A 20,024-nucleotide genomic window follows, 5' to 3' on the forward strand; every position below is an offset into this window, starting at 1 on the left:
TAATTACATCAGCAATTAACCAAATCAAAGGGGAGTGACTTGTGGCCCAGCGGCCTCATCCCCTCCACTCGCTGCGCGTGGGGTTGTGCGGGTTTTTCTCTCTCTCCCCGTGGGGACAGAACGGGGTGACCCCCAGTCTGTGGGCCGAGCCGGCACGGGGGAGAGGGAGGAGCGTGGGCAGAGCTAAAAATAATGAAAAAAAGAAAGATATTCGTGAAAATAAAGCGACAAAAGCGCTCGGAAGGGAAGGAGAGAGGATGTGCGAAGGGCTCGGCGGGTCGTGGCCTCGGGAGCGGAGCTGAATGGGGAGAGAGGGGAAAAGCAACCTTTGGGAATTGGAAATTACCCCCAAAAAAATAACATTTTAAGTTTTAAAAAAAGGTTATTTTAAATCCAGAAAAGTGGGGTTTGAAGCCAAAATAAGGGCCTGGCTGGGGCACGGGGCCAGGAGGGAGCTGAGGTGTGCACGGGGCATTGTATTTCCAAGGAGAGCTGTTTTAAGAGCTGAAGGATCCTAATTGGGAGTTATTTTAGGACCTCAAGGAACCTTCAAGGGAATGAGGATGATCCCTCCCTCCTGAGACCCAAATCCTTTCCCTTTCAGGGTGTTTGTCACCCCAAGAATGAACACCCAGGGACAGTTTAGGGAATGAGGATGATATCCCACCCTCCCTGAGACCCTTTCCCTTTAAGAGTGTTTTCCACCCCAAGAACGAACACCCAGAGCCATTAACCAGGAGTTTGGTGTTTATTTTATAGCTTTTTTGTGTTTTCCTCTTCACCACAGAAGGACTGTGACCCATTTCAGCCACAAGCTCCCACCCCTCTTTGCACGGAGCAGCGACGGAGGAGCCCCAGGACGGAGGATGGAGGAGGATGGAGACTGGAGAGCTGTAGGGAGAGCCAACCAGCAGACCTGGAGGGGTTGGTTGGGTTAATTTTGGCACTAAAAAACGGAAAATGGAGCAAATCCACTGAACTCAGAGGAGGAGGAATGGTTCTGGCTCTTGCTGCAGGTGTTTTTTGGGGCTCCTGATAATGTGGGTTGGATTCTTGAAACAGTTGATGGTCCAAAATCCACTGGCAGCAAGTGGTTGTGTCCCAGTTGGTCTGCTCACAGCTTCCCAGCACAGCCTTCCAGTCACACCCTGACTCCAGAGTGGGTGTGGGAGCTGGTTCATCCTTCGGTCTTCCCTCACTGGAGTTCAAATAGCATCATCAGTCCAGTCTTTTTCTTTTAAAATGAGCTAATATACAGAATATAAAGCACAATATTTACAAGGGGACAGTCAACAGGGGCATTTCCACACGGATCAGTAGTCTGTTGTCATGGGTATAAAAGAAATTCTTACGTGACCTAAGAGGAACTGACAAGAAGTGACACAGCAGGAGGGAAGAGTCACCAACACCCTCCACTTCAACACCATAAATAATAAATAATCCTTTTTTTTTTTTTGGCAGAACGTAGCTACATACACTTTAGCCACAGGAAAGGTGTTTTAAGGACTGAATTGTGTGTCTTTTGGTGAAACCACGTTACACAAGAAGTGTGTTCAGTGACCCAGATTGAATCCTCCTCAACCCTCTCGAATCAACCAGAAAATTAGGGTTGCAGGGGTTGGGTTTGTGGCACTGTGGGCCTGGGATGTTGTATAACACAGGTTTGAAGCCACCCCAGGGGTTGTTTTAAGCATTAACATCATTCTTTCCTCCAAAGATGGAGCCAACCAGCCCCACAAGCACCACCTGTGCTTCCACAAGTGCTTCACTGTTGGAGTGCCTCAAATTAGGAGGGAATTGTGATTCCTACGATCCAATAGCCACTTCTTCACCACAATTTGTTGCTTCCTCAAAAGAGAAGCTTCGAAAGGCTCCTGCGAATGCAGAAGGGTCTTAAGACACTGAGCTACACACAAAAACAGACAAAAAGAAGGAATCAAGTGTTTCTTCACTACTCTGCCAAAGGCTTGTTCAAGCCCTCAGTGTTCCCTCCCCAGGGGAGAGAGGCTGGGACTTCATTCCCAAGAGGAATTTGGGAGGGAGTGTTTGCAGCTCACCTCTAGTCCCAGTGTGACTAACACCAGGACACCACGCGTTGCCTCAATGGCAATTTCTTTCCTCATTTAAAACCCAAACTGACTCAAGTTACATCCTCCTCTAAAAAGCTTCAAATCAAGCATTTGGGTGACAGCACTGAAGGCAAAGAGTTTTAAAACCTGTGTGTTCCCCTGCAACCAAGTCCTGGCCCAGTGCAAAAGAATAAAACCCCAGAAATCCTGAAGCAAAAAGTGGAAAATCCTCATCAGGGTGTTAGGATACAAAGGAAGCACTAGGATGTCTTCATTTGGCTGGGAGAAACCAATTCTTTTAAACATTCAGCTCTAAAATGAAGCACTCAAACGTGAAACAGACTTTCCACTATTGCAATTCTTCCAACACAAACATCCTTCCCTGTTTTCCCAGAGCCAAAGGAAACACAAGGAAGTAGTTGCTTGACAGAGCCTGCAAGGCCATGAGCACCCACTGACTGCACTGGTTGTTCCTCAGCCAAGCCTGGACCCATGAGCCAACTTGTGTTTTTGCTGGCAAGAATGATTCTGGCCAAAAAAAAAAATAATAAAAAATTCATCTGATCTCATTTTAGAAGCAGCTTTAGATCCATATTCAGGCACAATTCTCATCTATTATTTTGTTTCAGTGAGTTCAGCCCAATTTAAACAGGTAAGGACAAAGAGAATTCATCTCCCAGCCAGGCAGAACACAAACCCCATGCAGGGGGAGATTTAACTCCTGTGCCTCCCCCAGGATTTAGGGGGGCACAGGGAGGTCCTGACCCTCCCCAGCAGGATACCTCACACTCAGGGGAAGGAAATAATCCCCCAGGGAAACAGCACTAAACCTGCAGTGGCAGAAAAGCTGTTTACCTGTTGGTTTCCCCCCCAAGGCAGCAACAGGTGAGTGCTCCACAGGCTCTACCTTTTCCCACTGTTTCCATGTTGATGCTTGAAACTGTTGGAGAATTTTAGGGGCTCCCAGCAGAGATTTTACAAGGGCACGATTGCATTTGTTCACAGAATTCTGTTTGCACTTTAAAAACCTCTAATAAAAATAGAATATAGATTGTGTTTTTATAAATTACACATTTAGCTTAGCTGAGTTTTAGTACATTTCCCTCCCCCAACACATATTTTTTTTACAACAATTTTGGGTTTTTTTTTCCTTGTGTGAACTAATATAATCATCACTAAGTCTTTGCAAAAAAAAAAAAAAGTGTTTGTACCACATTATTCTTGTACCATATTATTCTTTGGACATTTTTTGACCCATATGCATCCACAAACTGCCATTTGCCTACTGAAAACACATTTTGTACAAACCCATTTTTTAGGAATTTGATCTATTTGTACACTGCTCCCAAGCAAAAAAATTTGCTTCCTTGAAATCCCCTTTTAAAAAAATGAGAAACAATGAGGAGGATTTTCTGATCGTCGTTAAGTCTAAAAATGTGTCAATATGACACCACATTAGGAATAGAAAACAAAAAGAAAGTATTTACAGCTTTACAAAGGAAAAACAAAGAGGTCATCAAAGTCATTTCCAGCATTTTCACAATTAGGTTTGTTTCTGGTAAGCTTTTGATCTGGTTTCTAAGAGTGGTGATACACACACAGAGCACTGGTAGCTACACCAGCAGCACAGCTGGACACAAAACCAAAGACCTCCCAGGAAAACTTAGCAAGGACCAACCTCAGGAATTCCTACCAGGTTGATCCAGCCCTAAATGAAAAGAAACCCCCAATCCCAAGTATGAAAACACCTTGTCTTCTTTAAAAATGGATTACATGTGGCTATAAGAAACAGACACCAACCACCACGGGAATCTACTGTCCTACACATCACCATCACACACCTGATTCCTAACCCCTCTACTACAGCCCCACATCCCTTACACTTTCCCCTGCTGCAGGTGAGTTCCTGCTTCCTCATGTCCAGCTGGGGATATTCCCTCCCCTCACCTAGCTCCTAGTTCCAAGAGCACTCAGCCTTTTTCCTGCTAGGACACTGAGCTTTGAAGGATAATACCAAACCCTCCCAAGACAGCAGCAAAGCTGAATGATCCTTAAAATTGCTGGATTTCTCCAGTGGCAAGGAGCATTCCCTAACTGGGAGAGCCAAGGACAACCTCCAGGGAAGCTGATTCACTGTGCAAGTACAGCTGAGCAATGTCTCTCCCCTCCCCAGTCACTAAAGCATCACAGACATTCAGCTTTGGCAGACAGTTCCTCAGCCTTTTGGAGAAACTCCTCAGGAGCAGCTGAGGTTCAAACAGGCTTGAAAAACCTTAAAAGTACTGATTTCAAACATGCATTCCCAATCCCCTTGGAAAATATCCCAACTCTTGCCCATCCACCCACCTCCCCCAGGCTTGCAGCCCTAGTGAACATGACATCTACCACTTTGGCCACCTAAGAAATAACAGGAATGAGCACTTTGGAATAAGGTTTTCTCTTCTCGAGAAAAGTTATTACATTTAGAGGATGAAACAGGCTTTGGAAAGCCCCAAACCCACACCACAGGATCCAAGGAATTGCTAACTCCTCTGAGTAACTGCACTGAGTATTTCAATCAGAGACCCCACAAAAATATCCCTGAATCTATTTCCTTGGACAGAAGGAATCGATTGAGGATCGTGTCCCTCCACATTGTGGATCCAGATGGATCATCCCAGTCCTCCTCCCCACTCTGGAAAACACAGGGAGCCCATTTGATTCACATGGCCTAAAAGCACCACCATGCCCAAGCAGGAGATGGATGTGACAGTGATAAACTCCAGGCAGCAAACACAGAAACTCAAAGGAGAAGACATTCCTGTATCCACAGCTCCAGTGCAACAGAAAAGTCCTGTCCTCTGCATGGCCACAGGATACAGGAATTTCTGCCCAGGAATGAGCCATTTTCTAAGCCACTTGTGCTCTTTTTGGAACTAAGCAACACCAATCTATATTGCTGTTTGCTTGCAAAGCAACTCCACTGCTCCTGGATCAATACATCAGAGGCTTGGAAACAAAAGTCAGGAAGCTCAGAAGATTGGCCACCTTACCTTGACATAGCACTGAGAGGGGGTTTAAATAGGCTTTTTCCCTGTCCAGTCCTAGCACTGCTCCTACACAAGTTTCTAAGCTTCCTGGCAGGAAAAAAAAATACATTTGGTATTTACTCCAAGTCTTCCAAGTGGTAGTTCCCTCCACAGTTAGCTTTAGGCAGTATTAACCACACTTTCAGTCTTGGTCTAAAAACAAACACATACATTATTGGCTGAGGTTTATACCCTGTTTTTTTCTTTTCACCTGGCTGAGGTGCTCCAATTCCCATCAGAACCATGAACAGCTCTATAAAACCAGAGTTTCCTCAATCACCACCAAGTGATCCAACTTTTGCTGCTGCTTCTCCTGGGTAAAATATACAGGAAGATGGACAAAGCCAAGGTCTTCCCACTTTCTCACAGAGAAAGCACATGGCTTTTCCTCCCTAATTTTAGGGCAGCAGTAGTTCACTGAGCCCTAAAAAGATTTACAGTTTCCCAATGTTCAGCTTTCCTGAAGAACAGTGGTCTGAAACTCTCCCAATGTCATGTCTCCAGCCTACAACTATGTCAGTTTATCCTGATGCTTCAACTCTCCCACTCTAAACATCATGAAAGCAGCATAAAATGGGAGTTCTCTCCCTGTCAGCAAAGGAAAATCTGCAAACACTAAAATAATAAAAATATATCCTGAAAAAAAGACACAAATCAACATGGATCTGAAGGGTTGATCCCCCTCCCAATCCAATCACTGGAAACAAAGGCATGGGAATATGACATTCCACCTCAAAAGAAGCTCTACAGACAACTAACTAGTGTGCAAATGTGGGTTTAGCTTTCCTTTTCCCAAGAGATAAGTGGAGCCCAGCAGGGACCAAACATTCCAGATAAATAAGGCTAGCTTTTGTTTTGTTTTTGCATAGTAGTTATCAGTGATAGTTCCCCCCCCACCTCCCCCTCCTCTGCCCACCTGCTTTGCCACCGAGCTGAGACCTGCTGCTCCAGCTCCTGGAGTCTAGCAGGAAACTTAGACACATCTCAAAGGCTCCTTCACCCCCGAAGTTGGAATGAAGAGAATCCTTTATATGATAGAACTGCTTAATCCTAAGAGCTGTCTCCAAACCCACAGTTATTTTGAAAGGTTCAATTTGAAGGCCATTCTTTTTTTTTTTTTTTGTGCCAGACATTGGTGATTGCACCACAATTATCTTGGGTTTGCTGCTCTTTTTTTGCCAGTGTTCTTTTTGCCAATCTGCAGCAGCTCAATAAAACCAACAGCTTATTGAAGTCCCAGAGCCTTTGCAGCACCTTTCTCTGCTGCCACCAGCTTGGTTTTCGGAAAGAATAGGTTTTATAAAAACACCTGCTATTAATATTCCACTGGAGCTCAAAGTGGCTCAGCTTGGGGCAAAGGCACAATGAAAACACCATGTTTTTCTTACAGGACTCTACAGTTATGATTTGTAGAACAATAGAAATTTACAGCACCAATCCTTGGGTGGAGTGGGGATGCGTGTAGGAATGAGTCCTTAGAAACCCTCTGCGAGGGCTTACAAGTCTTTCATCTTTCCCCCATCAATGTATTGGGTTTTTTTTTTTATTTTCCATCTTTGCTTCCATCTTTCCCATCACTGGAATGCTGCAATTTGGTATCAGCTGACCATGGGCTCCACATCGGTCTCTCTGTCCAACTCATCCTGAATTTCATCTGTGTTTCCTGAGTCGCTGCTGGCTACAGAGCTGGGAGAGGGAGAGTTTCTGCAGGGAAATGCAGAGAGAGGATTAGGCAAAAAAAAAAGTGAAATAACAATGAAGGACAAGAAAAAGAGGAACCTTTAAGGAAATAGTCATTTTCCCTTCCCAAAACTACTAAAAAAAGTCATTTATTACAGTTAAATGTTGGGTTTACAGTAAATATCTGTAGTCAAATGAAGTTGTCACCCCAAAAATCTCCTGTACAAACACAAAGGCTTTTCTAGGGTTACTGATGGGGAAATGGAAAGTAAGTCTCCTACAGAGACTCTGATCATCCCTAATAAGTAGGGCTGGAGTAAGCAGATGTTTAAGAAGTGTCTGGATCTGGCACTGGAGGATATGGTTTAGGGTTTAGGAGTTACAGCAGAGTGACAGGTTAATGGTTGGATTTGATGATCTTTGAGGTTTTCTCCAACCTTGATGATTCTGTGATTCTGTGTAGTACAGCCTGGAAAATTGAAAAGTTTATTATCTTGTTCTACTGGGGGTGAGCAAGAGATAAGAAAAATCCCTCATGCTCTAAGGTTCTTAACATATGAGAAGATTAAAAACCAAGTTCTTCACTTAAGTCCACAGTTAAGATTTAATTTGGGCTTCTTAGAGTTCTAAATCTAAGATGTTAAAGGCTAAAAGTCCATCCAAGGCAGAAATCTCTGGTTTTACCAGTAGGTGTGGAAGCCTTAAAGGTGTTACTATGTGTAGCACCTACAAACTGTTGCAGGATTCCTTTTCAGGCTGATGTTTTGACCCTAAATGGAACAAGATTATCCAAAGGACAAAGCTATAGGGCACAAAGACACTGTTGCCTTTAAAGCAAGTTGTCAGGCAACAAGAGGGACATAAATTCCTGCAGCACCACAGGCAGAGTGGTAATATCTTGTTACCTGTCAGCTGAGCCTTTGATAAGCCTCCGACAGGTTTCCATTTGTACATCCAGGCCCCTCTTCATACTGCACATTTCCATATATTCATGAAGGTGGCGATTCATGTCACTCTTGGCTGTGGCTAATTCCAGCTGGAAGAAAGAGAAATAATCAGCCTAAGGTGAGGTGCAGCTTCTCCCACCTTCACTCCATTCCCCATCCTGGTGAGGATGCCAAAGCAGCCCAGAGCCAAAGCCAAAACACCTCCCCAGTGCACAATTCACCTCACTCTTCTTTATGGCCAATGTATTCAGCAGCTCAGGAAGAGCAAGCAGAGCTCAACACTCTTTTGAAACAGCCCTGGAGTTGTGTTTTGTTGGTTTTTTTTCTCTGCTGCTTGGCATCTTGTTTGTCAACAAGGAGTAATTAATGAAAACATATTCTAGGCAAGGCAAAGATTTGAGAAGCTACAGCTGTTGTGTCTGGGAACCTGTGAGGTTTCCCAGGGTGAGGGTGGATATGCAAGACAAAGGGGGGGGGGAAAGAATAACAGTGTGTTATTCTCTTTGTTCTGAAGGTTCTCTCTCCACCAGCCTCAGATTTATGCTCAGTGCTAAAGTATGGAGCAATAATAGTAGGGAGAACGGCATTTAGGGCAAGTCCCTAGGGTATGTCAGAGGAAAATGCCTTTACATTCTTAGATGTATAGACATTCCTTCTTCCCTCTGGGATACACCAGACCAGAACACTGTGTGTGTTTCCATCCATTAGCAACAATTCCTATGGTCACAATCCCCTTCCTTACCTCTATCTGCCCTATTGTTTCTTGGTATTCCTTGTCTCTCGTTTTAAAGAAAGACTCTGTCTCGTGGATCAAGTTTCCCAGGTTTTCTTCCTGCAGGGTAAAGGAGGACACAGAGAATTAGCAAGGAATAACAAAGGATTCAGGAGCAGACTGAAGGTTTTTATTTAACCTCACCAGAAATGCAAGTTGTTATGTGCTTTCAAGCAGATTTATTTTTTTAAAGACATTTTTACACAGGCAAGGAATATTCTGCTGCTTCACACTGCAATATCAGGAGACACATAGCTTTGGCCACACAAAATCTGATCAAGGAACCTACAGACAATTAAACCCTTATACCTGATGCATGCCAAGTCACAAACCCCTGGATTTTCTGGAGCCTTTCACAGTCTGATCACACTTGGCCAGGCTGTAATCGCTCTGCAGCCATGAAACTCAATTTTTCCTTGTATTGCCCACCTTGCTACTTACAGCTTTGCACTGGAATTCTCATTTTCCAATTACATGTTATTACTCTGCAGCACCTCACATGTATGCTCTGCACGCTCTGCTTCCCATTGAAATTCCTCCCTGCACTGCTGGGTAAAGCCAGCTCACTCCAGCCCACCACTGCTGGAAACACCACACACAGGAACAAATGCTGTCCCAAAGGAAACCTCCTGCCAGACAGCAGCTCCTGGATCTTCACTGCTTTGTAGTCTGGGCTAAAAACCACACAGAGCTATTGGATGCTGTCACAAAGAGACAGAACAATGTCATTGTTCTCACTTGCAGGTTATTACCTACCTCTGTTTGCCATAAAATAAATTTAAAAAAAAATCATCATCAGTTTCATGTAACTGCACTGATGAGTGTTAATTATGTCCCCATCTTTTGGCCACATGTGTGGGAGATTTCTTGGGCTCATTGCTGGTACCCACACCAGGCTATCCAGCCTGGAGCTACAAGAATCATCCCACTGATCCTTTTATATGCAGAAGCTTTAAGGAGGAAGGTCACAAAAGAAGGTGGTAAGGGCAGTGTGTAAGAACTTGAAAGGAATAAAGCCCATGGAAGGAAGATTCAGGCATGTAAAGCATATGTTAAAGACCAGGCACAGCACGAGCAGTCTTTATTCTGAATCTCCATCTACAAGCCAAATCTACCCTTTCCTTGGATAATTTTCATTTAGAAGGATTTAAGCTTCTTAAAATCTTTAGAGTTTCCACACGTAGGGGCTGGGTTCAGCAATATTCCTCTGCTAGCTGTGCTTAGCCATGCACACATGGCTCTATGCAAATCAGCCTGTCACTAATTCCAGCACAGGCTCCACATTATCACTCTGCCACTCTCTCCCTGCTCCAAAGGAGCTCAGCACGCTGCTTTCTGCACTCCCAGCACTTCCCAGTAATCTCTGCAGTCTCCAGATGAGCCACAAATGGGGAGATGTAACATTAACACACCCCAGCAGCCAACACAAGACAATATTCCAGAGACTGCTGTCTCAGCACCTTCACACTCCAGTGGTGATGGGAGGCAGCAGGATTATTTCTCACCTGCTGCCGTTGTGCTGCTCAGTAATGAAAGAGCAGCTTCTCATTTCAGCCTGCCCTGGCCATTCCCATCACTCCTCAGGCTTGGTTAAAAAGGCTCAGGAGTCACTGACATTAGCTGACTTTGTGTGAGATCTTAAGGATTAAAAGTAAGCTGTTCATTATCCAGCACTGCCAGCAGATTCCTATTGCCTGGAAAGATGGAAGTACAAGATTCACAGGTTCACAAGATCCCTGGGGCTTTCTGTACTCCTGCAACCACAGCTTCTTTGTTTGGGGTGGGATATATATCCTTTAACATCTTCCACAGACCACACTGAGGTTGGTTTGCTCCCCACAAGAATAACTGTGCAATCTCATCCTTCCACACTATTCTGTGCTTAAAGTGTGAAGGATAATGCACACAGAAAGTGAGATGCTGGGTGAAAAATCATAGAATGCTTTGGGTTGGAAGGACCTTAAACAACCAGTTCCACCCCCTGCCATGGGCAGGAACACCTCCCACTAGCCCAGCTTGTTTGTGATTGCTTTCTACTCTGTGCAATCAGTTTATTTGCCAAACTTGATTTCTTTTGCCCCTTCAAAATGAGTATTTATCCCCATCCAACCTGGTCTTGGACACTCCCAGGGATGGAGCAGCCACAGCTGCTCTGGGTGGCCTGTGCCAGTGTCTCAGCACCCTCACAGGGAAGAATTTTTCCCTAATATCTAATCTAAACCAGCTCTCTGTCAGTAAAGAGCTTTAGAGAAAGGACTGCTTAGGGAGACAGTGCCTGGTGCTCCTGGAACAGCCAGACACATTGCATCTTTTGACTATCACTTGGTACTTGTAAATACTCAGTTGGAAGGGGCAGAAGAAATCAAGTTTGGCAAATAAACTGATTGCACAGACTAGAAGACAATCACAAAGCACTAAAAGGATTTTAAAACCAAAGCAAGTTTGTGTAGCAAGCTAGATCACCAGTCACATATCCACAGGCTCAAATGGCTCAAGGAGCAGCTGAGGGATAGAGTTGCTGCAGAGAATAGTTGAGGAAAACAACAGGAATAAACTCACCTCTCCTTGGAGGTCAATTGAAGGGTTGCAATTGGTGAAGTCTTCCCAAAGCAGCAGAGTTTCCTCATTCTCCTCCCATGTTAAACTATCACAGTCATCATCAAAATCAAAGGTCTCACGGCTGGTAGAGAACAGAAGCAGCATTAATGGACCCACTCCAGCCCCACTGCCTCAGTCCTTTAATTAATTGTCTAGAAAAATGGGCTATGAGAGATGAATGAAGGGGACAATGCAGCAGCTGAAAATCCTCACAGCTTTTACAAACAGGCTTTGCCACTGTCCAAGTCCCTCTCTCCTGGGCTCTTTGCCACCCCAAAGCAGAATAAAAGCTCCTTGTTGGTGTTGCTGCTCTGAGCACACAGCCCTGGCTCTGACCTCCAGATGGAGCTGCACAGTAGTTTCCCCTGTCTGCAAAACCACAAAAATGTTTGAAAACTATTCTTTTTAGACATGGGAAAATGAGCCCAAACACAGCATGAGGAATTTTACAAGGAACAGACACCAGAAGGCTCCATGCTGATTTCATGGGGGAGTTCAGCCAATGCTTTCCCTGCAGCACTTAAACTTGATTTTTCAGAAGGAACAACTAGGGAAAAAAAAAAACCCTAAAGGCCAAAGTGATGTGTAGGTGAACATAAACATTCCTTGTTGACTTGAACGATGAAGATACTGATACAGTCACTTAAGGCTGAGCAAACAGTGGCCAGAGTGGCCTTTAACACTGCTGTTTGCTCAGGCCTCATTTGTGCAGTGGGTTGTGCAATAAAGGAAAGTTTCAGAGGGCACTCAAGTCAGTCCCTTTTGGTTTGAACAGCAGCAAAGCCCAACACCAGTAGCTGCTTCTCCTCCTGGTTCAGTAGGCCTGACAAAAAGCTCTAGTTGCTCCCAGCAGCAGCAGACAAATCTCCCACTGATGCATTTTTCTTCCTTTAGCTCACTTCCTTTGCAGCAGATAAGATCTCAGGCCGGAAGGAGAGTCTGATACTGTCCTCAGAGGCTGAGGAGCTTGGCAAGAGACAGGCTGTTTGTCTAGAGTCAGCATGACTGTAAAAAAAAGCATTTGCAAAAAAAAACACCCCAGAGAACTTGGACATTCATGATTGTGCCTTTTGCACTCAACTTCTTCAAATCAGGGGATTTTTTTGCAAGATCTGTACTTGTCACAGAGCACTGACTTCAGGCACACACACACTGCTCAAAACTCACTGCATTTTCACTTCTGACTACCAGACACCTTAAAGAATAACTTCATTACAGATAAAATGTTAAGAGAATGGGTGTTTGGGCACTGAACAGCTCCCCAGGGCAGTGGTCACAGCCCCAAGTCTGACAGAGCTCCAAGAGTGTTTGGACAATGCTCTCAGGGACAGGTTAGATTGTTGGGATTGTCCTGTGCAGGGCCTGGAGTTAGACTTGATCCTTGTGGGTCTCTTCCAGCTCAGGACATTGTGTGGTTCTGTGAGAAGCTTTTGACACAAGTCAAAAATTGTGTTTATTACACTGACCATTAATAAGGGCCCAAAGACAACTAACAAGAGTCCTAAGAAGGGGAATTATCCACAACTTTTGCAAAAAACCATGCCCTCCTACACAGAAAATTCAGGAGGAGACAGTCTCCCTGCAAACAGAACTCTTGGCAGCAGCTGACAACAGAAGAGGAGCTGATGCTTCTTGGACAATTCCTTGTGTACTCCTACACATTAAAAACTGTCCTACATTGCGTGGGAAAGCACTGGGAGTTCTCTCTGCAGTCACTGTGGAAAACACCCACATTCAAACCCTGGGGAACTCAGACCTATGGTGCTTCCTGGGGCTTTTCTCTGCTAAAAGAAAACAGCAGAGACCTCCAAAAGCCTCACCAGGCTGTGGTTATTGCCATCCTATCCAGAATGGGAGAGGAGAACACAGGGTACACCACCAAGCACCTTCCTGAAATGCTCAGGTGTAAAGAGTCCCTTCTGGGATGCTACAAACTTCCTAACCCTGGTTTGGGGTAAAGCTTTAGGCAAAATAAACTCCCATTCCTCCAGTTTGGGAGACCAGACTCAGCAGCACATCTTACAACACTGACTTTCTTGGAATCTGTCTTGCTCACTGCTAGAACTGATCTTCTGGACAGAGCCACCAATCCCATTTGCCTACAGCTCCACTGCAAAATCATCCAAAATACTTGAGAAGTTTGTATCCATTTCAAACTGAGCTTTCAGCCATGTTGCCAAATTCTATCCAGCCCAAGCAGCAGCAGCAAGATTCATTCCAGACCTCTAGAAATGAAATATTCAGCCAAACACACAAAATTGACTCAAATTTTGTACTTTCTGTTGGCTTTGCTGCATGTTTCTCCTTTTGTTATTATTACAACAACACATAGTAATAAAACTAGTTGTATTTCTTCTATTCTCTGTACTTAAGGAAGGAGCAAAAATCAGTTCATTTTATCTGAGCTTCCAAAAAACCCTTCAGGCCTGTGCCATGCTGCAGCTCAGGTGTTCTGGGGCTAAGGCTGCATTTCACACTTTTTCCCCACAATACTCACAGCTGATTAAACATCCTCTTCATTTCATCTGTGATGTTGAGGGAACAGCTGACTTCATCATCAGAGAACCTGCTGTTGTCCCCATCCTGCTCCGAGAGGTCATCGTCGGACGTGAGCTTACGTTCCTTCTTCTTGGAAGCCACCTTAATTGGAGAGAAGAGCAGTGACTACAAGGCTCAACTGAGGTGGGTGAAGGAAATAAAAGGGGTAGAAGTAAAGGACAGGCATTAGGTGTGAGTAAATATAGGTGTTCATCAGCTCCCAGGCAATTCCAGGGTGGATTGCTGGGGGATTCGAGACAGGAGTTGCGTCTGTAATGAGTGGTGAACACAGAGCACAAGGAAGCAGTTCAGAAGGGTGAAGAGCAAAGCAAGCTGCAGGCTGCCAGAACTCTACAGATGTCCATCTGCTCACTGGCAGCAGTCTGGGATCTACCAGAGGACATGCAGAGGTTAGAGTGGTACAGGGAACAAGCAGAAGCTGAGAGCAGTGCCCAGGCAGCAGGCAGAGAGCAGTGACAGAACTCTCCCTCTCCTGCCACCACCACAGGCTGTTGCCTCCAGCCCTGACCCACCACAAAGGAACAGACAGAAAGCCTTGTCAGAGAGCCTTTATTTCAGGGTTGTCCCCACCCCATCAGCAGCAGCAGAGTGAGAATCTTCAGGCTGACAGAAGAAAGGTTAACTGAGCTGTGAAAATGCCTGGATAGCCTCAAAGAAAGGAAGTTCAGAGAACTCCAGGGATACCCCTGTGACAGACACAGAGGATCACTGCTTCACCTGAGGGCTGTGAACACAGAGGATGTTCACAGCTGGTGCCACAGAGCCACAAACACACAGTCCACTCCCAGCCCACTGCAGGTTTTCCTCTCCTTGGCATATAAACCCCTTATTGGTCTTGTTCTCCTGATCATTTTAACCACTGCATGCCTGACCACAAATGTGCTCTGCAGTTACCTTCGAGCAGAAAGACTCAGCAATTCTACTCAGAGACAAGAAGGAACCACTAGCACAATGCAGTGGCCCAACATGCCAGAGAAATGATTGTATCTTCTAAGGAGATCTCAGTATTTTGGGGCACATAAGGGAAAAAAACCCCATCAAACATTTAGGCAGCTTCACTAGTAGAGACCACAAGGATCTTTCACAGTCGTTTTAGACACCATTTAGCACACTCTATGGTGTCACTAGACACAGAAAAGAAACAGATTTACTGAAAGACTGAATGAGACACATTTAGACTGAAGCAGAAGGAAGGTGGGTTAATCATGATTGAAACTGCAGTTGAGACAGAAGACTAACTGCACTGGGAGTTACAGGTTTGCTCCAGGCAGAGCTGTCACTGCTTGCCTTTGGAGCAAATGAAATGACTTTCCTTCTAGCACCAAGGAGCCCCAACAGCTCAAGGAAAGCACCTGGAGCTTCTGTCTCACAGAGCAGCCAGAGCTCACCACCACACAAGTGTTATTTCTGGCCATGGAGCTCGAGCCAGAAATAAGAACATTCAGATGACAGTTCTACAAGCTCAAACCTCTCACTTGTGAAGGGAACAAATGGGAGGGCGTAATTTATACAAACCTAGGCCCTGTAATGCTGCTTTTAGGGTTTTTTCCTCCCCTGCATTCATTGTAGACTAGCATCAGACTAACAGCATGTCTTAAAGGTCATCCTGAGCCTTCTGGTTTTAAACCCTCTCCATGTCGTGCTCTTAGTGCTACAGCAACTTCTGAGGAGAGCTACACTGCCAGGCCTAAGTGTGTCTACAGAGAGAAATGTCAAGAAAAGGCAAATGACCTGGACAACACTGCTCCCTCTTGCCCTGCCCTATGGAAAATTGATGGCCTAATCACCTGGAATATCTTGGAAACGTCTTCCGAGTTGCGCTGCTGTGCTACATCGCACAGCTTGGCCGTGATATCGATTCGACGGCAGATGTCCATGTCCACCTTCATGGCCTTTTCTTGGATCTTTGTGTCCAGGTCTGTCATGGGCTGCAGGAAGGACAGCAGTGATTATCTTCTATTATTATACAGTTCAGGAAAGAGGAGATACCCCACAGTATCTCTCTAACCCCAGGCCATACCCTCCTTAAACAACATTGCACCTTGTTCTCTGGGAAGGCAGAGCACGGACAAGCTGCATAGACTCCACAGCTAACAATCAACATTCATACCTCAGCTAATTAAAGTCCAACTCAGAGGGATTTGCCACTGCAAAAAAACCTATACCCACCCCAAACCAGCTGCTAAATGTGGCAACAGTGAACTTTTATGGGTCAGTAACAGATTGGAAAATGGAACAGGTTGCCTAGAGAAGCTGTAGCTGCTCCATCCCTGGAAGTGTTCCAGGTCAGGTTGGATGGGGCTTGGAGCAACCTGGGCTAGAGGAAGGTGTCCCTGCTCATGGCAGGAGGTTAGGACTAGATGGTCTTAAAAGTTCCTTCCAACCCAAACCATTTTGGGATTCTCTGGATAACACTTTAAAACACAGGAGAAAAACCCTTTGTGGCATGTGCAGAGTACAATGAAATCTAAAACCTGATGAGGATGCAACACTTCCCATTCAGACACAAAAACTGTGCCTGAAAGAAGTTAGTTTTAGTCAGAGTCCAGGCTACACAGCAACTTCACACATACCATGGAGTCATCAAATGAAGTCCGGATCTAAAGAGATCCATGGAAGCTTGTGACACAGAAACTGTTTTAAACCACTGGCTTCCAGCCTAGCAAAGACTGTGTGAGAAGTATTGCCTTGCTTCACTCTGGGCAGTAGTTACAAACATAACTTACAAGAAATACTCCCACTCAGACAGTGCATCTGGTTCCTTATGAAGAAACATTAAAAAAAAAAAAACAAAAAGCATATTTTTCCAGCCTACTCTGTTAGAAAGTCCCACTTCAATGCTTAGGCACTTGGACCAGGAAAGTGGAAAAACTCTTTGCAGAGCATTCTTGAATACTAATCCCCTTTCCAAGAGGAAAAGCTTTGAGGATTAATTGGTTTGAGTTTTTCCACCTTTTTTTCATTTAATTATTAGACAGAGTCTTCTCCAGTCAATCACCTTTGGCCAAGTTAGAGATTTTTGTTTTCTAAGCACAGTCAGAAAAACAAATCTCTAAACACTGACACACTCAACACAATCTTATCTACTGCACAGATACTGATGATTCTTATCTGCAGGAAGGCAAGAGCCACGTGCCAACATCTTGCATTTCCCTGCTCTAAATATTTACCCAGTGAGACTCCAACCAAACATTCTCAGCACTTTCCTTGGCCTCTCTTCTCCCTGACAGAGCTTGCTAAGCCCACAGCACTTTCTCTCAAGCTAAGGAGGATGTTTGCCTTCTCCACCACCCTTTTTGTACACACAGAGCTCAGTGATAAAAGTCATCCCAGGGCTGCAGCCCCAACCAGTTTGTCCCTTTCACACTGCCTCTAACCAAGCATGGCCATCCTCGATTAAACACCAAAAGGAGACACAGCTAATTGCTGGATTTCTCATGAACAGACCTAATGGCCCTGAGAGAATGTGTTTGACACCCTGGAGCAGGTTCTGCGAGTTAGATGAAGTCAGGAGAAGGTAGTTGTATGTAAAATTACAGAATAAATCAGCACAATAGGATTCATTTGTTAGACAACTGACATCAGCACTACTTCAAGTCTCACAGAGAAAGGCACTTTAATGTTCACCTGGTTTATCTTCCTACATATCTGCATGAGTACATGTTCTCACTAAGCCTAAATGTCAGCAAATTCTCCAGTCACAGCCTAAAAGATCCTGTGGCTTTGAAGGGAAGTCAATGTCTAAGGAGACATGAGGAAAACAAGTCTTCTTCTCAAAACCAATAGCTTGAAGCAGCACTGGAAACAAAGGCAATACCTGAGCCAGGGATACTGCATTCATCTCTTCAGAGCTCTCAGAGGGAGATGGGATACAGGAATTCTTCCCTGTGAGGTGCTGAGGCAATGGCACAGGTTGCCCAGAGCAGCTGTGGCTGCTCCATCCCTGGGAGTGTTCCAGGCCAGGTTGGATGGGGCTTGGAGCAACCTGGGCTAGTGGAAGGTGTCCCTGCCCATGGCAGGGAGTGGGACTGGATGAGCTTTAAGGTCCTTCCAACCCAAATCATTCTATAGAGTGTGTTCCTTTTGGATCATGAGATTCTTGCACAACTCAGAACAAAATCCCCTGGTCAGCAGCACATGGTGCCACACAGTGAGGAACCTTTACCCTAACCTGTGAGTTCTCCACCACTTTTTTTTTTTTTTCCAGGGCTGCAGACCTGAATGGCTGCACTGCCAGCTGAGGAGAACGGGAAGGGAGGGAAGAGTCTGGGTTATGGGCTAAGCAGCAAGTTAATGCATCTCTCCACAGACCAGACAGGAAGCAGGGGGAAGGGTGATCTGTCTGATGCATTAGATCAGAGAGGCAGCCACCAGCTAACTACAAAGCAGCACTCACTAAGACCATCACCTCGTCATGAATGAAGCCATTTGCATGACACACACAGGTCACAAAGGCAGTGGGATTGGCCACTCTGCTCTCCAGAGTACTTACATCACTCATCAGACCCTTAAAGACCACAAGTTCTGCTTTCAGTCTCTCAATCTTTTCATTTAACTCCTCCTGGAGAGCTTCTGCTTCCTGTGCTTCCTGCAAGAGAAAGCACACAGAGATGAGAGGTTTGAGGACAACATATGCTCCTCACTTAACCTGAGCAGGCAGATAGGGCATGTCACCACCCTCTCCTTCCACTCTGTCAAACTTCAGCACCTTCCCAGCATTAACACCATCCTCTGCAGCAGCACAAGCAGCTGCTCTAGCTCAGGTCAGATTAATGAAAGACAAATTCATAACCAGCATGATAAAAGGTGCAGAAAACCCTACACCTTTCAGAACATACTATTCAAACCTTACCTCTCTTAAGGTTTCTACCATAGATTCCAGGCTCATCCTTCTTGTCAGCTCCTCTTCCCATCTGAAAGATAAGATTTGCAGGAGAAGTGTTAATTATAGAGGAAAGTATTTTTTCCCCTGAAAATCACAAGTCTTCTGATTGCTGTAGGATGATGACAGTTATTTGAGATGGAGAACAGATGGTTTCTCTCACTTTTTCACCCTCAAACTAGGAACATTGTGTCTGTAAGAGAACAGAAGCTAAATCTACTTTCATTGGGATCAGCATCCTGCTCTCCTACACAACAGAATCCCAGACTGGTTTGGGTTGGAAAGGGCCTTAAAGCTCACCCAGTTCCACCCCCTGCCATGCACCTTCCACTAGCCCAGGTTGCTCCAAGCCCCATCCAACCTGGCCTGAAACATTCCCAGGAATAGGGAATTCACCATCTCTCTGGGCAACCTGTGCCAGTGCCTTATGACCTTCACAGGGAAGAATTTCTTTCCTCATATCTAACCTAAATTTCCTCTCTTTCAGTTTGATATTTGGTTGCAAATCAGGTGGGAAATTTTCAGTGCAGAAAGGATCAGTTGCAGGTTATGTGAATCAACCAACAGTTTTATTGTTTGCCTGTTTGTTCAATCAATCCACACATCCACATGCCCCAGTCACTTCCCAACACTACAACTGCAAGGAGAGTTCCTGTTGCTACTTCCAACACTTCCCAGAGTTTAACTGAGAATAGCAAACTGTGAGCCCAGAAATCCATTAAATCAAAGCATCCTGGAAAAACACAAGGTTACATCTGCCAAAATGCATCGATTCATCCAGTTTTTCAACTCCACACAGCAATCTGGTGATGGTTGGATTGCAGGATATCCCTGTCCAGGTGGGTGGTTTGCTGCATAAACCATCACTGTGCTCACTGGGTACAGCTCTACCTTCAAAGTACAGATTGAATCCCATCGGGAATGGAAGGCAGGAGGAATATTTGGGCAGGAAAGGATACAGGCAGGCAAGGTGCTGTTGCAGTTTGCTGTCTCCAGGAGCCATCAGAGGCACCTGAACAGGTTGCAGGAGCAGCAGCAGCAGCTCCAAGGAGCACAGTGCCAAGCTGACACACCAACTCCATCCACTCTCTTCCCTGCTTTGTGGAGCAGGAATATCCAACACAACACTGTGTGAACCCTGTGGTACAGCTGAAGTTGGATTTAAGCAGGAAGACTTGTGCCTCTTTTTACCAGCATGGATTCTCTGCCAAGCAGAGTTAAATATTTAAGCTGCAATTTTCATTTGTCATCAAACATTTTAGCTCAGATTTCCATACCCTGTTTGGGTTTTGACTCTTAATTCCATGTACCTTGCTAGAAAAATAGGCAGTTTGGGTTTCAGGCTTGAGTATTGAAGGTAAGAAGGTGAAATTAAGTGAAGCAGGGAATTCTCTTGGCAGTGTGGAAAATGGTCTCCTGCTACAGGAATGCTGCATGGCTGTAACCATT

General features: G+C 45.1%; 1 protein-coding gene across 1 annotated transcript; it reads right to left on the bottom strand.

The window, feature by feature from the left end:
* Positions 1-6,735: 6,735 nt before the first annotated feature.
* Positions 6,736-18,600, bottom strand: IFFO2 (intermediate filament family orphan 2). The gene is made up of 9 exons (XM_009072875.1): positions 18,546-18,600; positions 18,186-18,281; positions 15,481-15,621; positions 13,632-13,774; positions 11,096-11,216; positions 10,042-10,044; positions 8,507-8,596; positions 7,723-7,853; positions 6,736-6,841 (listed from the first exon to the last, which is right to left on the bottom strand). The coding sequence occupies exons 1-9, from the start codon at positions 18,579-18,581 to the stop codon at positions 6,736-6,738; spliced, it is 867 nt and encodes a 288-aa protein (XP_009071123.1). The 5' UTR covers positions 18,582-18,600.
* Positions 18,601-20,024: the final 1,424 nt, after the last annotated feature.

Source organism: Acanthisitta chloris, unplaced genomic scaffold (genome assembly GCF_000695815.1).
Source record: "Acanthisitta chloris isolate BGI_N310 unplaced genomic scaffold, ASM69581v1 scaffold33654, whole genome shotgun sequence".
NCBI classification, from domain to species: Eukaryota; Metazoa; Chordata; class Aves; order Passeriformes; family Acanthisittidae; genus Acanthisitta; species Acanthisitta chloris.